Source organism: Calliopsis andreniformis, chromosome 12, assembly GCF_051401765.1.
Source record: "Calliopsis andreniformis isolate RMS-2024a chromosome 12, iyCalAndr_principal, whole genome shotgun sequence".
Taxonomy (NCBI): domain Eukaryota; kingdom Metazoa; phylum Arthropoda; class Insecta; order Hymenoptera; family Andrenidae; genus Calliopsis; species Calliopsis andreniformis.
Window position 1 is genome coordinate 6,119,384 of NC_135073.1, and position 22,023 is coordinate 6,141,406.

At 28.2% G+C, this 22,023-nt stretch overlaps 8 protein-coding genes across 10 annotated transcripts; 4 read left to right on the forward strand and 4 right to left on the reverse strand.

Moving 5' to 3' along the window:
• Window positions 1–213: 213 nt before the first annotated feature.
• On the reverse strand, window positions 214–2,866 carry LOC143185874 (RAB6A-GEF complex partner protein 2). Its single transcript, XM_076389165.1, has 7 exons — window positions 2,774–2,866; window positions 1,926–2,303; window positions 1,733–1,854; window positions 1,474–1,581; window positions 1,252–1,401; window positions 1,064–1,176; window positions 214–995 (listed from the first exon to the last, which is right to left on the reverse strand). Exons 2-7 carry the CDS (start codon window positions 2,045–2,047, stop codon window positions 468–470), a joined length of 1,143 nt encoding a protein of 380 aa, XP_076245280.1. The 5' UTR covers window positions 2,048–2,303; window positions 2,774–2,866; the 3' UTR covers window positions 214–467.
• Window positions 2,733–3,895, forward strand: LOC143185875 (DNA repair protein XRCC4). The gene is made up of 2 exons (XM_076389166.1): window positions 2,733–2,888; window positions 2,989–3,895. The coding sequence occupies exons 1-2, from the start codon at window positions 2,757–2,759 to the stop codon at window positions 3,733–3,735; spliced, it is 879 nt and encodes a 292-aa protein (XP_076245281.1). The 5' UTR covers window positions 2,733–2,756; the 3' UTR covers window positions 3,736–3,895.
• Window positions 3,896–3,966: 71 nt separating this feature from the next.
• Sage (salivary gland-expressed bHLH) lies at window positions 3,967–8,899 on the reverse strand. Its single transcript, XM_076389168.1, has 4 exons — window positions 8,711–8,899; window positions 7,243–7,423; window positions 6,641–6,841; window positions 3,967–5,149 (listed from the first exon to the last, which is right to left on the reverse strand). Exons 1-4 carry the CDS (start codon window positions 8,750–8,752, stop codon window positions 4,725–4,727), a joined length of 849 nt encoding a protein of 282 aa, XP_076245283.1. The 5' UTR covers window positions 8,753–8,899; the 3' UTR covers window positions 3,967–4,724.
• A 1,748-nt stretch (window positions 8,900–10,647) lies between these two features.
• Window positions 10,648–12,588, forward strand: LOC143185847 (KIF-binding protein). The gene has a single exon (XM_076389134.1). The coding sequence runs from the start codon at window positions 10,738–10,740 to the stop codon at window positions 12,514–12,516; it is 1,779 nt and encodes a 592-aa protein (XP_076245249.1). The 5' UTR covers window positions 10,648–10,737; the 3' UTR covers window positions 12,517–12,588.
• Window positions 12,589–12,755: 167 nt separating this feature from the next.
• On the reverse strand, window positions 12,756–13,996 carry Rpl14 (ribosomal protein L14). Of its 2 annotated transcripts, none has more exons than XM_076389135.1 (4): window positions 13,977–13,996; window positions 13,557–13,658; window positions 13,103–13,297; window positions 12,756–13,015 (listed from the first exon to the last, which is right to left on the reverse strand). In XM_076389135.1, exons 1-4 carry the CDS (start codon window positions 13,977–13,979, stop codon window positions 12,866–12,868), a joined length of 450 nt encoding a protein of 149 aa, XP_076245250.1. In that variant the 5' UTR covers window positions 13,980–13,996; the 3' UTR covers window positions 12,756–12,865. The 2 variants fall into 2 exon arrangements, with proteins under 2 accessions (XP_076245250.1, XP_076245251.1); XM_076389136.1 differs by lacking the exon at window positions 13,977–13,996 and adding an exon at window positions 13,783–13,801.
• A 2,402-nt stretch (window positions 13,997–16,398) lies between these two features.
• Window positions 16,399–18,475, forward strand: LOC143185810 (uncharacterized). Its single transcript, XM_076389073.1, has 4 exons — window positions 16,399–16,643; window positions 16,763–16,903; window positions 17,986–18,120; window positions 18,197–18,475. Exons 1-4 carry the CDS (start codon window positions 16,575–16,577, stop codon window positions 18,335–18,337), a joined length of 486 nt encoding a protein of 161 aa, XP_076245188.1. The 5' UTR covers window positions 16,399–16,574; the 3' UTR covers window positions 18,338–18,475.
• LOC143185811 (uncharacterized) lies at window positions 16,663–20,420 on the reverse strand. Of its 2 annotated transcripts, none has more exons than XM_076389074.1 (7): window positions 20,040–20,420; window positions 19,496–19,554; window positions 19,350–19,419; window positions 19,220–19,263; window positions 19,025–19,148; window positions 18,866–18,918; window positions 16,663–16,835 (listed from the first exon to the last, which is right to left on the reverse strand). In XM_076389074.1, exons 1-7 carry the CDS (start codon window positions 20,125–20,127, stop codon window positions 16,803–16,805), a joined length of 471 nt encoding a protein of 156 aa, XP_076245189.1. In that variant the 5' UTR covers window positions 20,128–20,420; the 3' UTR covers window positions 16,663–16,802. The 2 variants fall into 2 exon arrangements, with proteins under 2 accessions (XP_076245189.1, XP_076245190.1); XM_076389075.1 differs by lacking the exon at window positions 16,663–16,835 and adding an exon at window positions 18,516–18,747 and having other exon boundaries at window positions 20,040–20,283.
• LOC143185809 (GPI alpha-1,4-mannosyltransferase I, stabilizing subunit) lies at window positions 20,283–22,019 on the forward strand. The gene is made up of 4 exons (XM_076389072.1): window positions 20,283–20,550; window positions 21,007–21,133; window positions 21,281–21,577; window positions 21,720–22,019. Exons 1-4 carry the CDS (start codon window positions 20,420–20,422, stop codon window positions 21,873–21,875), a joined length of 711 nt encoding a protein of 236 aa, XP_076245187.1. The 5' UTR covers window positions 20,283–20,419; the 3' UTR covers window positions 21,876–22,019.
• Window positions 22,020–22,023: the final 4 nt, after the last annotated feature.

The following is a 22,023-nucleotide window of genomic DNA, read 5'->3' on the forward strand; positions in this document are numbered from 1 at the left end:
ACTCACAATTTTTCTTAATTTTAATATAAAAAATAGTAATATTATTTTCTTGTTAATTTTTTCATGAACTCGTCAAAAATTTTTTTTCAATAATAAATTTATTACAATACTTCATTTTATACATATAAAATCTATTGTTATTTATAACACCTTTTTTACAAATAACTTAATGACTGTCAAAGCCCATCTAATTAATAAAATTAATATCTTGAATACATTTTAACAAATATGTGAAAGAAAATTCTTACTATTTAATCAATACGTTAAAATGTTTCGTTGTGTATTTATAATTTACATATTATTATACACGAATTATATACTTTATAAATAATAGGGTACTCTTACTTAGAGAATATTGTCTTGAGATTTATGTACTAAAGAGTTGTGGAAGCACATAGTGGAGTATCATAAAATATAATAAAAATCTATAAATTCCTTCTGGCAAGCTAATAATATTTCTCAATTTGCTATATCACTATATTATATTTTGTTGGTTGAGTAGTGTTAGGTGGTGTAGTTGTAGGATGAATGTGAACAGGTAAATCCCAAATCATTGTTTCCACATCTAATGTCTGTGGGCCTTGCCAATTGGTAGTGTTTTCATTTGGCATTTCTACAAGCTTAGCTGTTGTGACAAATTCAAAATGTAATCTCCATTTTAGCGTCATCAGATCAGTTGTAAAATCTGGTGTTATGTGCAATGGTATAGGTAATACCAAATGAGAATATTTTAAGCCCATGCACATTTCGTGATGTTTGTTGTAACTGACTAAAGTTGGTGTAGTTCTTCCTCGTTTATATTCTTCTGAAATATGTTCTTCTGACTGTAGGGCAACCGAGACTTGAGCACAAGAAACTGTAGCATTGGAAAAGTCAAATGTTCCAACTATATCTTCTCCTAATTTATAGGAATTTTTGAAAAGACAAAACCTCACAACACGTCCACGACCATTTGTAATATTGTAAAAGTTTGGGCTACGTCTAGCTGTTAAATTCTAAAAATATTTGACATATTAATAACATTATTAATGTACATCATAAATTTCCTTAAAATTCAACATACCTGAAGAGTTTGTAGTGCAACATCCAGTGGAGTTTCTCTGTGTTGTGTTTCCATGAATGGATTATTTGGACTTAAATCAACACTGTCATTACATGCAGTTACTTCAGGTAACTCTATTGATTAACATAAAAGTGTACCATATTAAAATTTCATATATTACTATACAGGAGGCAAGTAAATGATATTACCACTTAAAGAAAGTACTCTAAAGGGAACACGCAGTAATTTTATAGCTGTATTTACTCGCTGTGTTCCAACTGTAATTTTGTAAGAATACTTCACAGCATGTCCTCTGTAAGATGGCGGTGCATCACTGGGTATTGTTTCTCGATAAATATCTGTAAAATTGAAATATGCAGTTACTTGTTCCTACATAATATACCACATAGAGTTTTTATTTTAAATCTTACATGTTTTACTTTCTCCAGGTGATAATCTCAAATCACAAAACAAAATTTTTGGTTTTGTATTTAGTACAACATGGCCATTATCCTGCTGCCATGGTGCAAATGTTGTATCTGCAATGCACTTGTTGTAAGAAACAAACTGAATGAATTACATCAAAAGTAAAATAGTATTAATAATAATAACAAAAGTTATTGAATGTTACACTATTATGATTATATAAATATGAAATATTTTTTATTGTTTCAAATTCTAGTATCTTACTTGCGTTAATAGCTGCTAATCGAGTAGTAGCATTCAACTTTTCAGTGAATACAAGTTTGCTATTTGTCGAACATTGACAATGAACTTGTGCACTGGCCCATGCAAGACTCTCAAAAATATCACTGAAATCAATCATCACTTTATATGGAAGAATCTAGCAAATTTATAAGTACATACATTGAATGTACATTACCTATGACTCTGAGATATTTGATGATTTGGATTTGGTGGATTGCTAAATGTGACTAGGCATTCTATAACTTCTCCAGAAAAATAAACAGGGCCTCTAACTAACCTCGCCGTTATCTCAATCATAATTTCAGTTGTAATTATGAACAATCTTCTTAATTAAAGTTCAAAGTATGTTAATCACAATTTACAAGCGGAAGTTGTTAACCTATGTTACTTCAAAACAAATTAAATTTGTTTTCAATCCACGTCGTTGAGTAAGAGTATATTAATAAAAAAAATTATTTACTAATCTGAGCCCGTAAACTGTTCTCTTTAAATGTAGTTGCTTTGCATGACATTAACATTGTTCTACTTATGAATCTTGGTATGAAATGTAGGCCTGTAATTAACACAAAAAAGATTATGTTTTGCCTACATGTCACTTGTAGAACTTGGAAAACTGATTTATAAATGATACAATCATTTTAAGTACTTTAAATAAGTACTACTTAAAACCTCTATCAAATATAAATATAATCGTAAAGATAAGAGATTGAATATGCATGCAAATGAATTAAAAATTATATGTCAATTCTTTACGAATTGTAACTCATGTTTGTTTGACAAACATAACCTAATTTTTAGTTGTCAAATATAATAACTTTCGTTCGGAAGCGAACGAAAATATAAAATAATTAATTATTGCATATTAAAAATATTTTAATAAAATAGAGGCACATTTATACTAAAATGTACAAATGGCGTTTGTTTACTTAAATACAATGCAAGAGTGATATGTTTAGAATTTTAAGTTTTAACTTTTTTTTAACTTATTAAAACAAATATTGTTACAATGACAGAAATACATACAAGTGAAATTTTTAACCAAATTGACGAAAAATATTTTACGCTTTATATAGAATGGTTTGAATCATGTTTTAAAATAATGTTGCTAGAATCAACAGTGACACCATTGAGTGGTGAGGTTTGTATATAAATTGAATATTATTCTACTTGCAATTTAAATTTATAGTCTTAATTGTATTGGTTTTAATTTTTCATAAAAAAATAATTTAATATTTTAGATGAATACCAAAGATATAGATTATTATTGCAATGAATTATCTAAATCTTTTAATAAATATTTTGAAGAAACTAAAGCAATACTTTGCGGGAAAGATAAGGATGTGCAATTTTTTATTCAAGACAAAGTGTTTGAATGGAGAAAAAATATATGGACGCTTGGAAAAATTAAGTTACATTCTGTTTTAGATATCAAAGTTATTTCAGAAAGTTTCCAAAAATCATTAAAGTTCTATCAAACTATTCAAGACAAAGTAAATAAATTGGAGGAAGAGAACAAAAATTTAACATGTATAAAAAACGAATTATGTTCAGATCTAGAAAAATTTATAGAAATTAAAACTTTTATGGAACAAGATCTTTATAAAAAGTTTATCGTGATTCTAAATTCAAAAAAGAAGAGACTGAGAGAATTGGAAGATATGCTAAAGGAGAAACAAAAATGTACAAATTCAATTTTTGATGCATGCACAGATGAAAGCGAAAAATCAGATGAAGAGAACAAGAAACGTGATAATGATACAAAATGTTCTGTATCTAAAAAACGTAAATCTGCTGACAATAATATTTCTAAACACACTAAAAGTGCTAAGAAGAAAAATACTATTACAAAAACTGATTGTAGTGTTGATGACGTAAACACTGCAGGTTCTAGTCATAAAGAGTACAGTTGTGCTTCGGGAAGTGGAATATCCAGAAGTAGTTTGAATTTTATGGAAGAATCAGAAGAAGAATTATTCTCTGATTGATATCAAAGTATTTGCATTTTTATTATATGTAGTCATGGGTTTTTTAAAAGTCATTTAGTTACAAAATAATTGAAGATTATTTTAACGGATAGAATGATTTATTACATTAATTCCGTTAATATTTTAAATATATGCATTTTAAATCTTTTATACATAATATTTTACAAAGTATGATACATGTACATATTTAGAAATTTCTGATTTAAACATAAAGTGATTTTATTCCACATTTAAAATCATATTATTTTTTATTCAGTGAATTAAATCTTATTAAACTGTACATATTATGTACATAAAGAATTGTACATATGAAAGATATAATAAATTTTTACATTACAATGTACAAAATTTGAATTGTTACTAAAATTGTTTTCTATAATAATACTTTATTTTCATTCTCCTTTACCTATTATGAATAGATGTCTTTGTTTTAATACAGGTGGCAAAAGCACGAAGCACAGCTCTTAAACACAATCATATGTATCTACTTCTTCAATGCTAGTAGTAATGTTTTATAGAATATAAGTGTATGGTATAATAGAACTTTTTAAAATATATTCTAACTATTAATATAACTACATTAATTGATCTATAAAAATCCATTTCGCAAATTAATTTTAAAAAATTCTTATAACCTCAAACGGGAATAGAAAGTTTCCCTTCTTTTGTAATTACAAATAAGAAATTATAAAATCATAGCTACTGTACTATAATCTCTAAAAACTAAATTTGATGATATGGACGGGACAAGTTGAAATTAGGTCTCCTAATACATACAGGGTATTTCCAAACATGTACGCAAAATAAAATAGCGTATAATTAAAAACTGAGCGTCTTTGGATATTTTACGAACATTTTTCATTGCTGTCTTTAGAATTTACCTTCCAAAAATGTCGAAAGTCGAGTCTCACAAGTTTGAAAACACCCTGTATATATATTTATGGTATCTTGAAGAACATGAGACCGATAACTTTCATTTCATGTGAAAATTAGTGTCTATTTTCATAAGAAAATTGCCGATTGTCCTGTTCAGTTGGCATTTGAGAGTGAATCGGTGAGGGTAACGTTGACGGAGAAGGAGCAACGAATTGAGTGTGATAATCGTATCGATAATGCGAGAATGATTCCCATCTGGTAGGGTGTTGCACGTCAAAAAACATACTCGCAGGGGTCGGTGTATTATTGTAATAACTTCTTTCTGGTAGGTTTGGAACATAGTTGCATGGTGGTTCTAAAAGACTCTGCAATTGTCGTATATACGTAATCGCATGTCGGAGCGACTCAATTTTTGATAGTTTTTTGCCTGGCGGTTTGGAGGTTTGGTAAATTGGAAGTTTAGATCGTAAAAGTTCGAATGCGCGATTCATGTCTCGCATTCTTGTTCGTTCTCGATCACAGGCCGATTTCTTGTAATCTGAAAGAAAAACAGAAGTTTGAACATTTAGTTAGAATAATAAATCGTTTTTATTAATTTAATTTAAGTATATATCTTTTCTCTTATCTTTTATGTTATGAAATGGGTTACAATTATTCTACTTTTAAATATCTACTTCTAACCAATTTTTTTTGTGTGAATTTCTCAGTTTCTGTTAGGTATAGTTAGTAATGGACAGTGAAACGTTTCAAATTACTTCGAAAAAATATACGTATAGCCTCATTCTAATATCACGTATGAGAATTTTTAATGAAATTTGGATTTTGAATGTTTCTGAATCTACTTTTACTATTCGATTGAATGATTCTAATATATGTAGTGTATACAGAGTGTCCCAACGAACACTATACAGTACGTTATTTCCTAAAGTATTAGAGATACAAAAAAAATTGTTTATACAGGGTTGCACGATTCGACGGGGCCAATTTATTAGCGAAGGCGAATTTTTTGTAACATTATTATTACATGAGATATGATGGTCAAGTTTATTTTTTTAAATGGAATTATATATTTTTTTACAGATCAGTTGATAGTGTGTTTGAAGACGAATCCAGCGACGTTTAATTTATATACCTTTTTTAATTAATTTTCGAGATATTGCGACTACAAATTTAGTGATTTTCGTCGGTAGAGAATCTTAGTATCGGTTTCAAGGGGTAATGCCTAACACGCGCCATCGGGAGGGAACAATAGACCGCCCGCAGTACCTGCTGGTCAGAAAGGTTCTCTGAAGTGTTTCATTTAATACATATTTATTCTTCACTAAAATTAGTAGACTATATAATAATAAATATAAATAATATAATTATTGAATGTTGATGTTTTTCATGCACATAATTTTTGTTCATAGATCTAACTACCTCTGGATTACTTTTTATTCATTTCATTCAATTATATGTACAAATTATATTTATAATTATTCTACATAAATAAATAATTTCCACTTTGTAAAAATAAAGATTTTGCAGTTTTAAACAATTTTAAAGGAGTGTTCCGTTTTACTTTACGTTTCCAATGAGAGTGTCTTTGGAAAATCATGTTGTCCATTGTATCTAAATATTTTTTTAACGTTAAATTTTATTTTCCCATAGTCAACAGTTCACTTAAAATTTCTAGTGAGGATAAATGTTCTTTTATTCTCCGCTTTTCTTGAAAGCACAGGGCAAAGTCGAGCGTTCCGCCTCATGCTACTTTCCTCTATATGTATAAACTATAAAGCTAGATTAAAATAATCAGTTTTTTGCTCTTCTGAAAAATGTCATTTTTGTCACGTGATATTAGAATGAGTACAGTCAAATGTTTGAATCGTTGTTTTAAGGCACTGAATTAGACGTATATATAAGTGGAAAAAAAATAAAATTCGAGCGTATGATGTGTTTTTTGGAGATCGCCAATAAAAATACGTTAATAATGAAATTATATCTATTATTAGAATCAATACATTAGTATATGTATACGTGTTATTAACACCTTTCTCAGTTTGCGATGGTTCCCGCTGTACCGATTTAATATTTGTTTCATGAAGTATTTCTAGATTTGGATGAGTATTAATTACTTCCGGCTCGGGTACTCTTATCACAAAGACTCTATCGCTGCTCTGTTGACAGTCTTCAAAATTTGCATCTTGCCATGATCTTTTTGCAACTTGTTGGCTAGATGTGCTTGAATTATCTGTAAGTACATATTCCATGATTTTTTTATACAGTGTGTAAATACGTAGATATACGTATATAAAACACTATAAGTCTGTATTTTCTGGATGTAACAAGTATAGCCTTCGATATTTTAAGAAGTGTTAGACATTTACTACCAATTATCGTTATGTACACTAGAAACACTAAGTTAACAATTGTTTACACCACATCATACAGATTATTCGAAAATAATTTTGCTTCCTATCGTCATTTTATTATTATTATTACTTTCTGTTATTATTTAATTTTGATAAATTTCGATGCTACTTAACGTTTCGGAAAATTTTCTTTTATCCTATGTTTTAATAGTGCATTTATAAAGTTTTTATTAACAAATTATGAATTAAGTAAATTAACAATCCTTGCGACATGACGTACCTGATCCGTCCTTCGTTAATTCATCTTGCAAATATTGATTGGCAGCGAGTAACTTGGACGAGGAGCTGTCTTTATGGCTTAACAATCTTTGTCGTTGTTGTTGTTGTTGTTTAGAATCTTTGTCTAGGTCTAGTAATATTGGTGAATGAGTGCCCTCTTCAATAATGCTATCATTTTCAGACTGCAAAACGCAAGTTTTGTTCCTTTTTTTTACGTTGCATTAACTTTTAAGTGATGTTGTATAAAGTATCATGGTAAAAGTAATATAATTATAATTAATTTATCCATCTCTAAAATTTAATATTCCTTTACTTGCAAGTAAAAATATTGCGCACAAATAGCCAAAATTTTAGATCTACAGTTTATAATAATATGGTCACAAAAATCGGACGTAAATTTTTTATACAAGTAATAATTAATTTTCTTTATTTTTTAAGTTTATCGTCTGACTTATCGCTAAACACATAATAGTTATTAAAAATAACCCATATAGTATAGACGTCTTAACAACGTCTTAAAGACATCTAGTAAGTTCCTAACAATGTCCAGAAGATGTCTTCGAAACATCCGACACTACAAATCAGTATGTCTTTAGGACGTCTTAAAGACATTCGTAAGATGTCCAAATTATGTCGTAAAACGTTCAGGCATAAAATAGACATAGAACAGACGTCTTCAAGACGTCATGTGCTATCTGGGAAAATAGATAGATTTTTTATAATAAACGAATAAGTAGGAAGAATATCGAAAAAGAAAGATACTGCTTTCTGCAGTACTATTGTTTATTTTAATAAAATCATATCAAATTTCAAAGATTCTATACATTATATTACGTACGTTTTTATTGTATTGTTATATAAATATAATCTGCTTATCATAATACCAATGTATTATTTTAGTAACTTGAACAATATTGCATCGAAGATGGTCCACATATGTTTCGTTACAGATTTCAAAATTCAAGGTCAACGCAATCTTACAATTTTAAATATTATTACGAAAAAAGTAAATTTCCTTGCGACATATTCAAATTTCAAAGTATTTATTCTATATTTGCAGCCCTTTAAGAGTTACTAGTAGTAAAATACCTATAGAAGTATACGATACTATGTACAATGAAACCAAATGTAAAACGGTTTGCAACATACGTTACTCATTCGTTATAGATTCGCATCCCGATAAAAGCAACAAGAGTAGATAAAACAAGAGAAATCCACCCAGGTACCTGCGCTAATAACTCACTTTTCGTCTATCAAAAGACAGAAATAGTAGCATAATTACAAGAAATAAAAGGAATAGAAGAACATTGATAACGAGAGAATATTGTATGCAATATCTATTAAATGTAAAAGAAATATCATCTAACGATAATGTTCAGTTTTTATAATTCTTTGATGATAGTCCTAAATTGACGATAATCCTATTTCTCGTGCATAAAGGGTTGATGAATGAATCAAAATTGTTTTACCTCGTTTTTAGGAATTTCGTTAGTGTATTCCTCTGAGTCCATGTCGTTAATTCGATCACTTATCGGCTAACAAAGATCCCTTTAACCAGAAAAGAGGCAGGGAACCGTCGATTCACCTTCTTCGAGAAACTTTCCTGAGGCATATATCACACGCAACTGTCGTTGCACGTTCTTCGTTGGATAAGATGTGGATCGGTCACAGACAGTCGTTATTAATGTTAATTTTATCCGTTATTAAGTATTCAGGTGTTCCATTAAGGGTTCTCAATGGACAAAGGAATAGTCAAAACCCATGGTCCTTTTAGATCCCTTCAAGTATACAAAGATATACCCAATATTTTCTTTTATGTATTTCAAAATCGCATTTTGTATATCTCGTGTTTATTAATTAAAGCTATTTAGCGTTATATTGGGATTTTGTCATAACTTGAATGCATTGAATGACTCACATTAGTGGTCCTATTGTATGAGAGCCACTGGGATGATCGGAATAAAAGTGAGAATACAAACATCGAAACATAATAGATCCCCACCCGCTGCAAATACTAATGAGTTGGAGACGTGTAAGTAGAACGGGTCGAAGAAAATAGCGGTCGTTTTCGGAAATACGTGAAAAATTCAGCTTTTCGGGGAAAATATTAGAGGAAGACGAGATGATGATTTCTTCTTAGAATAATCAATTAAGAACGCCCATTTTGGCAGACTTGTTCAATTATATCTTAAAAACTTGTTTTAACTTATTTAGTAAACTTATAAAGAAGAATTTTTTATTTTTATATGTATATATGCATATATGGGACGAATATTACGCATAAATTAATTGTAATAAATAAATAATAATTTAGAATAATCTACGAAGCGTTTCTATTTGCTAGTTGTGTTTAATAAAATGTTTCAAGGAAGGATTAATCACTTTTTCAAAATGTAGGTAGATCGTAATAATCTCCTTTGTTATGATCTATATGTTAAAAGTATTTTTTTTATACAAATTTTTTTTGCAACAAAAATACAAAGTTGGATTAAGAAAAATTAAAATAAATCTTGAAGGTCAAATTTAACTTTATATGTTTTCGAGGTTCATTTATATTCAGTTTTGCAATTATTTTAAAAGCTCACAAGTGTTGAATTGATACTAAAGAAAAAAATCACATTCAGTAAAATTTAAAATCATATTTCAGTAGATCAATTATTACATTTTTCTTGCATTAGCAATTGAAAGTGCTGATTAAACTCGAGAGGTGATCTTTATCGATCGTCGCTGTTGTTACTTAAAGAGATTCAACCATCTTAGATCCTGATATACTTTTAATCCTTTGTCTGTAAGTATTGTAATAGAATCAATATAATCAAATACGTCATTTGCCTAATTTTTATTTTTATTTTTCACATAACTTTTTATAAAATATGAAAATGATACATATAATAATAGTTAAAAAATAGATACTGATTGAATTTTTGTAAATATTTTGTTATACACATAGAAAGTAAAAATTCTTTCGAACAAAATGTATATTCGTCTTTTATCATAGTGATTTATCTCTAATTTGCCTCGTTACATGTTTTGAAAGTATTTGAAAAACATATTTTTCAAAAGTTTTGTGATTTATTTATAGAACGGTACTCATACATATAAGTAAGACACTAGCTAAGTGTCATGAAACAATATTTTTTCTACTTTTCAGTAATAATTAATATAAGACATTGTGTTTGTATGGTTAAAGTACAAATGGAAAGTATATGAAAGTATTAAAAATTGCCATCGACTCCAACTTTTAAAATCGCCATGTTATGACGTTAGATCACGTGTAAATGAGCATGCTCAGAATGTGTTTGTATTTACGTTGCAATGGTGATGTGTTTTGTGCATATGTATATACGTATATATATGTGAGTGCATGCCAGTGCATGCTTTCACGTATTCTTTGGCATTCCTTGGTACATTGAAATCGTGTAATGTCAATAAAAATTGGCTATACTAATATCTGACTGAAATAAATAAATTATTTTGTAAACGTAGTTTACATTCAATGAAAGAACAACTCAGCATGGAATTTAGCGCGATACAAGATGAGCTTATGAAGATAAAAGAGAGATTTGAAGATGTTCGAAAATTGTCAGACGATCATGAAAAGTTCAGCACAGACAGTGAGCCCTATAAAATAAAGTATCAAGCAATAGAAAAGCTGAAAACGATGGAAACTGATTTAGTTAACATCTTGGCAAGTGTACCTAAAAACGAAAAAAGTGGGGAGGAAATTATAATGCTCTCAATGGTACACTTGAATCTTGGTTTATTGCATGCTGGTACAGAGGAATTGAAAGCAAGCGAAGAGCAATTCATGAAGTGTATAGAATTATTAAAAGGCAAAGAACTGGATCCAGAAGCAGTTTTACCAATATTGCATGCTCTTAATCAGTTAGGTATTATATGGTCCCAATGGAATGAACCGACAAAGGCTAAAACCTTTTTAGATAGAGCAGAACAGATCTATAATGACTTTATAAATACACGTGAGGACCCAGTTAACGTGATACAGAATTTTTATATTGAAAACACGAAAGATAAACTAAATCCTAAAGAAATGCTTGAAAAAGTTCATACTTTAACCTTGTACTATTTAGCTCAGGTGTACAGGTTTCTACAGGATCATCACAAATTTGCAATATATTGTCATATGACTTTACGTGGCCAGTTAGGTCGTAATGTCATTATGCCAGACTTAGATTATATTGATTGGGCACTAAACGCTGCAACATTATCACAATATTTCATGGAAAATGATGGTTTCTCTCAAGCCAGGCATCATTTGGCAGCTGCATCTTGTATATTACAAAAATACGAAGATATATTAAAAGAGAAAACTGAAATCAATGGAGAAAGTGAAGCACTCTCAGCTGAATGGGAAAATTTCAAACACAGAAGTGCTGATGTTGCTAGATGTTGGGCTGCATATGGAATTTTACTTATGAGCTTATCAAAAGACAGATTATTAGAAGATGAAACAGAACAGTCAGATAGTAAAGATTTATCAAAATCAACTGTACCTAAAGATCTAACATTTAATGTTTTAGAAAAGGAGATTGAACAAATTGCAAATCAGATTACTGATAAATATTTATTAGACTTTAGTGACGCTAAATTAGTTTTTTTAAATACCCAAAAATGGTTGGAGCAGGCAAAAACATACTATACTTTAGAAAACCATGCATCTGATCATGTATCAATTGTACAAGATGTTTCTCAGGCTTATAAATATTTATTGTTTTTTGAAGAGGATAAAGATAGGCAAGCAAAAATGCATAAAAAAAGAATAAATGCTTTGGAATCTGTCGTTAAAGAATTAAATCCTCAGTATTATAAATCAGCCTGCAGACAAATTTGGTTTGAATTGGGAGAAATATATTCAGATATTCTTGATTTAAAGTTAGATCGCTTGAATTCATCAAAGGAAAAACCTGCACCACAGACATTAATGAAAATTAATCAATTAGCAAAAAATTCCATACAAAATTTCCAATCATTTCTCAACTCTATAGAGACTCGTAATAATGACTCAGGAATAAAAGAGTTTCCAGATGACTTGATGCAACCAGCTCTATTTTGTTATTTCTACATTGGTAGATTATACAAAAAAATAATAACGCCTAATGAAACAGCTAAATTGGAAAATGCTCAGAACAGTCTTAATGCATTTAAATTTGTGATTGACTATTGTAATAAGTATCCCAAAGCAGCAGAAGTAATGAGAGTCGAATTAAATCATTGCAAAGAATTCGTGAATTTGCTACAAATTCTTTATTCTTAATATTATCACAAATTCTGCATTTATTAAAGTAACTAAATTAAAATAAAAAATGATTCATTAAGTAACACCTAACTGGACTTTTTTCAAATTTATCATAGGTTCTTTACAATGATGGAATAATTACAGTACAAATAAAGAGAATATTACCTATGATATGTAAACAGTACATTTTGACTGTAAAAGTAGAATTATCTTTTTAATACCAAAAATCGATAAAATTAACTTTGTTACATTATCTGTCTAGTTTAAATTATCGTTTATTTTTCTAATTTAAAGTAACAAAAGGTATATATTAAAAATAAGTCTTATATTGTAAGATAACTTTGTATTTATTTCATACAATAAAAAATTACTTTTTTTCTGCCTTTTTAGTTGCTGCTGCAGCCTTTGCCTTTTTAACTTTCTTTTTTAATCTGTAAAATGCATCTGTCTTCAACCTATTTCGGATTTGTCTTGCTTTCCTCAACTTAAAGCGGTCAAAGTCGCTCAGTGTCACACGCTGGAATAAACAATATATCTTTCATATTCATAGTTCAAAAGTGATAATTTATTACATATTGCAAAATAAAAAAAAATATTAATTTACCTTCTCCTTGGCTTCAACCTTCTCTGCCCACATAGTCTTCTCCCAAAGATCGTTTATCTTTGCTGCTTCCCATGCTTTACGTACAACACGTGTAGATCCAGTATATGGAAAATGTAATCGGAATTTAGTTAAATGAAGTTCATTTAACCTCATTTCCCCACGTGGAACATTTGACTGAGGGCCATCGACTAATACCTACAAATATAATCAAAAACTAAAAACTGAAACTTATTATGTAGTCACTAGTAGCATCAAAATACAAATGTCAGTTAGAGTTTATTGGCATCAATTCAACATCAGCCGGCAATTCCTATCAAAGTAACTGGATCATCATTACAATATTATCTCGTATATTACGATACGATATAGTACATTGATAATATTAATGCATTACTATCAAATTTCCTATCAAATAATGCTAATGATTTTTTTACTGAATTCACAAAATTCTTACCCGATTTTGATCAATCACATCTACGATTGCGACAAGTTTGCCTTGGTATGGCCCATCGCTCACATAAGCAATGCGGCCGGATTCTACGAATCTCTGGAACGGCTATTAAAACGAAGAAGTTTCATTAATTTTTTTATTCTATAAATATGAAATAAATTGTGATATTACAATTATTGCGTATAGGGCCTCCACGTGCAATCGTTTACAAATCTCTAAATTCACATACCATGTGGTTGAAAATTGAAGTATTAGGTTATGTGAATTAATATATTATATCCTTTATTCAGTGTGAAAAATATATGAAATACGTTTAACCACATGGTGAATAAAGAAAATTTCTTTAAGAAAAGAGTAACTTGTACGTTAATGTTAAAAATATACGACCAATTTCAACGAGCTTAAAATGATAACTACACTTACCATGATTTACCGGAAGCGAAAGACCAATACAGTTCATAATCGACTCAAATACCAGAAGCACCAATGGTAAAGATGAAATTATCCCTAGTGTAAATACAATCGAAATTTTTTAAAGTAAAATTCCCTAATAGTATGAAAACAAATTAAAATAATTTCATTTTTATAGAATTTTATACACAGTAATAAATATACCCTTCATTGACATTTTACCCAATTGTTTATTTATTTAAAAAAATAGTGCCTCGAATAATATGTACTGCCACAGATGATGCATAAAATAGATAATATTTTTGTCTTGCACATCGACTAGGGAGCCTTCAATTAACTACTTTTTAACATCAAAAGATCTTATCCTCATAGCACAATATGTAAATGCTACGTAACATGGGAGTCACAAGTTCTGTAACTTTTATTACATGTACAAAATGCGCTACGCAATATAATGGGTATAATGTTCTGTAACTTTTTTTATCCAAATAAAAAATAGCAGTAACATAACTCATGAATAGATTTGAAAAAGTTATCTCAAAGTCACACGAAGCATATAATTTTACGTAACCCCTTTTTCTATAAATATTACGGAACGTAAACGTCGCAGGAATTAAACACATAATTTATTCAATTTATTACATTTATTAAAATCAGTTTTCTCTGTTCGTGATCTTGAATTACCTTGAATAATTATAGTTACTGAATTCCTAATGAAAAGGCTTATCATTGTAGGTGTTTAAAACAGGGTAGTTCCATTTAAAAAATTGGAACTGACCTTGATATCTCTAAAAAACATGACAAAACAAACAAAAATTCTTTTGATATTGTATGAACTCCATTGAACCATTCAACTTTCTCTATGACACATTTGACATATTTTAAAAAACAAGGAAGATATTTGAGGTGCAAACGTTAGGTGACTCACCCTGTATGCTCTAAGATTCAAACTGACTCCTGGAATCTGTATTACTTCAGTTAAAAACTTGAAATTGTATTATTGTTTTACCGTGATCAACACTGATGAAGGCTTAATATAAGTACGATGTCTTCATTCGATATTTGCTTGAATTCTACGAAACAAAAGTAATAATTGTAGCAATAGCAACGATTTGCGCCTTACATATTGTTGACATCAGCGGCACAAATTTTTCTACTCCAATTGTTAACAGTTAGATAGTGAGATATATACGTATCATAGCGCTAAAATGTTAGTAAACCTTCCGAAAATCAACTCTTCGACAGTCGCCAATAAAGTGACGACCCTTTTCTTATAGTATTTTTAATATGTAGAACGAAGAAGGTGGTTGTTGGGTAACGGAAGAAGATAGTTAAATAATCGTGGATGTCGTGTTTCATATTCACACACTTGCAAGTGACATTTCTCGTATCAATCAAACAAAACCAAGAGTAATAAAATTACATAAATATTATCAAACTTCCATAATTATTAAAAATGTTTTAAAAATATATATCGATAAGTATTGCATAATTTTATTTTATTTCTTCATATAATATATATATGATATATCATAGTTAGTTATATGTTTAATGCTTACATAAGTCCCTACCTTCATTATTTGCGTGTCTATTGTATTGTTAAATCCAAGATAAGTCTGGTTCATATTGCATCTACATGTACTACGAATTATTACTTTTGTTTTAAAATGATTATGAGATAAAACAATAAGGAACTTCCTTTTTCAACGTTTAATTCACTGTCTTATAATAAAAAAGTTTTTTTTCAAATCATTTGAATACTATTCAATGTTTCTTTTTTTGTCAAAATTTTCAATTGATTATCGATAATTAATTAATTAATTAATTATAGTTCCTGTTACTTTCTGCCATCTTGAAACATTTTAAAGTTATTGGGTAATGTAGAATAATAATTAAACGATACTGAAAGAAAATGTTTCATTCAAAAAGTAATAAATTAAGACAGAAAAGCAAATTCAGAGAATTTATTTTGTATTATAATTATTAACAAAGAACAATGTTATCCACATTTCAAGCTTGGAGTTAATTAAAAGTTTTATAGTTCTGATTTAAAAAATTATTGAGAACTTTGAGAAAATTGTTATTTTTTATTTATTAATTTCTCCAAATTATAAATTCTTTTGCATAAAAAACTGATTCAATCTGGGTGAATTTAACAGAAATTTTATTAAAGCTTAACTTTCAATCAGAAAAACACGAAACCTTCGCACTAAAATTAAATAAGTACGAAATAATGAATAATTTTTGATGAATTATTTGTACTAATAGCGCCAAGTAATACGTAGAAATATTAATATTTAAAAAATTCCAAAAGAGAAATTAAATATACTCGGGCATTGTTGTGTTGTGTACGGTATGACTGATTCATTTTTTCGTATTATTCCTCTTCATTTCTCACGATCTCTAATTGATAAGTGACAAAACATCACGCAACTGCTGCAAAGTAAATGAATAATGTTTTATTGAATTGCTATTGTTCAATGTTTATTTCTGTAAAATTTACTGTAACACATACTAGCTCAGTGGAGGGTTTAAATACGAGTTATATGCTAGCGGAAGTACAGTAATTTTTTAAATCGTTACCGAGTAGCTGTTGTTTAATACGTTGCAATGTGCTCTTCAAATATGAAATTATTATTATTGCTTGTGTTATCTATCGCTATAGGAGTACATGCTGAGGTAACTTAGAAAATTTATTATATGTTTCTGAACATTTATTTCTAATCTTCTAAAAATATTTCACTTGTACATTTTTTTAATGCTTTTCAATGCTAAATTTTCTTTTGTTATCTTGTCAGGGTAAAAGAAAAGGCACAGTGACTAATGTCAAAGCAGAAGTTACAAGCGGTGGTCCGGTTGATTCACTGAACCCTGAAATTAAAGATAATTTTATTAACGCAGTTATTAATATGAATAAAGATTGTGGAAAACCAGTCAAGGTACCACTACTTTAAATTATTTTTTCTACTTTATGAAAATATTTAATAAAAAATTAATAATAGAAATAATTAGATATAAAAATCAATCCTAATGACCACTAGGTCACTAAGTTCTAGGTTGGTAAGTATGCATGTTTAAACATTACGCTAAATGTTTAAACATTTAGCAATCCTTGCAATTACAAATTAATTGGTAACAAGGGGCCCATACATAATCAATAATATTGAAAACAACATTGTTAATTCAGTTTGCCAACAATTTTTTCAAACAGATTCAATTGTTTTGAAACCACACGTGATCAATATTACTGCAAAAAGACGGTCGTCTGAAATTGGCCTTATAATTATAAAATTTTGAAAAATATTATTTTGTTCTTTAAAACGTCGTATAAAACCTAAGCAATGGATAAAGTAATGTGTTAGAAGTCGGGAGTAATATTCACATGTAAATTTATTAAAAGACATTGCTTGAAATGATGAAACCATTTTTATTCTAATTATTATAGAATGAACTGTAATACATTTCAACAATTTCTAAAAATGATAGAATGTTTTTAAGGAAGATAAGATACGAATATGTGTCCCTCTCTATTGAGGAAAAAGTAGGTGGTTATCAATATTGCCAGCTGCCGGGACAAAATGTCTTCTAGTGACGTCATGGATGTCTTCAAGAGTGGGCGCAATATTTGATTACATTGCCTGCAGTACCCCCACTCTTCTATTCTATGACATCACTGGAAAACGTTTTGTCCCGGTAGCTGGCAATACTAGCAGTCACTCTGCGGCATTTTGCCAAAAATAGAGTTTTTGAGAATTTCTAATTTTTGTCACTCGTGTTGTCGTTTGGTTGACAAAATATCAATATGCAGTCCTCATTCCGTCATCACTACGCACACTATCAGTATTTGTTAATATCAAGCAGTATCGATTTTGAAAAGTAATACTTTTTATTGACAATATCATTGATTGTGTACGAGCCCCTTTAAAGCACAAGTTTAAACTTTAAAAATATATTATAGCCTATAACTGAAGAATTAGATAAATAACTTTTATATCAATTCAAAAATTTGATTGCCTTGTAGGTAAAAATGACGATTAGACAAGATGGCAAACCTGATGTCGTAAAAGAGAATGATATAGAAAACGTTTCAGAGTTTTTAGCAAAGTTCTGTACTGTTGACTGTCCAGAAACTCCTGATGGATGTTCTATTGGTCAAGTAAAGATCCATTCATTTGTGTAAAAATGTATTTGCAAAAATATTGCAATTATTGTATACATATATTTTGTTCTAGGGTGAATGCACGCTTCAAAACTGTGATCCAGTAACTGGCTTCGAATCTATGGGGGAAGGGACATATGAAACTGAGATAGAAGCATGTACACCAGATGGTGAAGTGGCTGTAAGATGTATATTAGGAGTAAAGGTTGAATGATGTGTATCCATTTACAATTTATATATGTTTATCATAAATATGCTCTAATATTCATTCTTATAAGTAGTTTATAGTATCTAAAAAATTGCTTGTTGTTATTAAATTTTCAATCTTTAAAATTAAAAATATTGACACATACTTATGTTTGTTATTTATTACTCCCAATTAAATAATATATTGCCAAGTTAATTCTTATCCAATATTGGGCATGTTTCAAACAGTTCACTAAACTGTTGTGTTTTTGAAAAAGAAAGATAATAACAAAGTAAAAAGTGAATATATAGAAAGAGAATGCTAAATCGACTTATGTTTCCAAAACTGGTGTGATCCAATGTATTTCTTTTCTTCGATAAGCCTTTTAGAAATACTGATTGTGAATTCATCTGTCCTGAATTGTCAAGTATTTTCTACTGTGCAATAATAAGAAATGCTAACATCAAATTTATGTAAAAAGCAACACATTCATTATCAGTATTTTATAAGTATTTGTTACAACCATACTATATTTAATTATATAAAAATTCTTACTTTTGCATTAATAACTTTTTTCATTTTAACTGTGTTCAATGGGCTTGTACTTCCTACAATAAAAAGAATCCTATTACATTAGGAAGTCTATATAACACTCTTTGAAATTTAAGAATGCTAAATAATTAAAACAACATCAATAATAATACAAAAGCTTACTTAATGTAAAACAATTTAATTTCACATTATTTCTTGGTAGTATTGATTTTTTAAATTTTGCAGGTGTGTAGTGTGTCTGTTTCATATTTTTGATACCAGTCTCTATTGGTTTATTTAGATTGTACTATTATTTTCAAAAAATAATTATATTTTAAAATATTTATTATTTAATTATACTTTTCAAATTATTCTTACTTTATTTTTAACTTTTTTTATCTCTGTTGGATTTTCAATAAATCCTGAAATCATAAATACGAGAAAATGGAAAATTATTTTATATTTCAAAAATAAGATAATTCCTTAAACTTAAGAATTATTAACAAACCTTTTAATGGGCAATGCAGCTTTTTAGTGTATTTTTTGTTGATTGGTGTTGTGTTTGCAATACTAATATCCTTAAAGTTATGAATTCAATAAGTTAATAAATTCAAAGAATATGTGATTACTTTTTTTTTTATAAATAAAGTTTACCAAATATTGTGGTGTCCAAATATGATCCTTATCAACCCATGATTGAACCTTAGAATTTGCTTAAACAATTATAAAGAACATTTTGCAACAGTTTATAACAGTTTGTAAATATTTGCAACTCAGTTTTACTTATTAATATTTTAATAATATTTCCAAAATACTATTTTGATACATTTTTAGTTTTGGCACAATAGATTACAAATAAATGCACTAGACAAATTTTTAACTTGTATAGACTTTGTTAAAGCATGCAGTCAAGAAATTAAAATTAATAAATTCACAATTAAAAAGAAATACAGTTTCATTGATTTGCGAAGAATTAAACACTTTAAGTAGGATTTATTTGTACATACTTGCAAAAATATAAATACCACAATTATATATCTTTAATTGTACAACATAATATAAATATATTTATTTCCTGTGTTTTATTTATCATTGTTTAATAAATAGGTATTCTTTAGTTGTCTAACTAAGGATTGTGAAAAAACAAGGTTACAATAAAAAGAACAATTACAGGTTACGTTAAAATTGAATTACGTACTTATCGCAAAATCGTCACGTAATTTATAAATTTCATTTTTCAAAAAAGTTCTTGTATTTCGTTGAATGTTTTGTATTTTATGATCCATAAAGTATTAATTGAATTATAAACTGCGAAGCTATAACAGTAATCTTCACATATCAAAATTGATTATCCTATCTTTTAATTATTTAACCGCTTGCATTTGTTTAGACGTTTACTCTAAATACTAACTACTAACGCATAGCTTATGTAGTATTTCATTTACTTCAACTCTAAGTTAATAAGTTAATCGGATTCCATTCAAAGTTGTACAAAGTCTGATAAAGTCTATAAAATTGAAATGCGTAAAAATGTTCTATAAATTAATTTGAGCGTAATTCAGTATTTCCAGTAAAAAGATGACACTAAATCGTGTTAAATATTATTTTATACAAGTTAATACGTTTCTCGCTATATTTTTTCAAAATGTTATTTGTAAGGGATTAGATACACACCTTTCGTTGGATGTGGAAGGAGAAGGATTTCATAGGTTAGATTAGTAATAAGATGGAGAAAATTATTTCTTTTATCCGAATCAATTGTTTACTCAAAAGTTAATTAAAAAGTAAAGTAAGTACAGTAAAGTAAAAACTAAAAACTAAAAAGTCAATTTTAACAACAATAATAATAGTTCAAATTGATTAAGATGTTAAGAAATTATATTTGCAATTTTTCTCTATAAAACTCTTATAGGTAATGTAAAGATTAAAATTATTACATATTTTTATTAAAATTATTACATATTAGAATAAATAATAAAAATAATAATTACAAATAATAAAGAACAAATATTTTATTCTTACTTTCTAGTACAATTTTAGTATTAATTTGTTTGGTGTTTATACAAAAAGACAATGTAATATTCGGATAATGGAGATATAAGTAATATAGATTTATTACAGGATGTAAATATTTCTTTATTCTTAAAGGGAAAATTCATTTGCAGATATTTAATATATCGAGTAAATTTTGATAATTTTATAGATCAGTGTCATGTAGCTCTTTTTCTAAAATTGCCATCTAGTTTATATGCCAACATCAATGAATTAAATGATTTGAGAAGATTAGGAATTGTAAGTAATAAACTTATATATCACTGTAATGAAATTTAGATTCTAATGTAAATATTATTTCCATCAAGAGAAGAAAATTCTTATTTATTAGTAAATGGTTCTATTTATTCAATACATGTAAGATCTTTCCTATTAATTACATTTTAGAGTACAGCATGTTTCTTTGGAGAAACTGATGTCGAATTATTTGCGCATAAAGCAATGTCTCAAAACGTAACTATATGTTCTCCTCTAATCAGTACAAATTTTACTTTGAAACTACCTATACATCAGCGTTACCAATATGCTAGCAAAAATAGTAGTTACATGACTATTATATTACCAAAACCAATATTACTTTTGGGTTGTAAAGACAGAATTAAAGAATATAGAATTTCAAAAATTGATCTGTGTTCTCCATGCGCAGAAGTTGTAACTAAATGGAGAGAGATTCCATACATTATGGTAAATAGCTTCACTACAGTATGCGAGTTATAATATCTTATTATGTAATATGAGTTTTATTATATAGTAAAGTAATCTCATAATATATAATATTTTGTATAAAATAGGACTTTATTACTATTATCATGTATGTTTGTCATAGGATACAAAAGATGTTGTATGGACAATACCAGTTGGTAATTCATCTTTGTTATCTACAGTAATTTGTACTACAATATTAGCAACTATTCTGTTGACTATATTTCTTATGAAAACGATATGGAAATCTACGCCAAAAATGGATAAAAAGAGACAATAATACATTTAAAATATAATTCTTGGAAATACTTTTATAGTGTTAAGATACATAAAGGAATCACTTTCATAGTTTTTATAGTAAAAATCTCTTGTAAATTAACATAAATTTAATTATGCTTCTATAATAAATATTAAATATAATACATGCA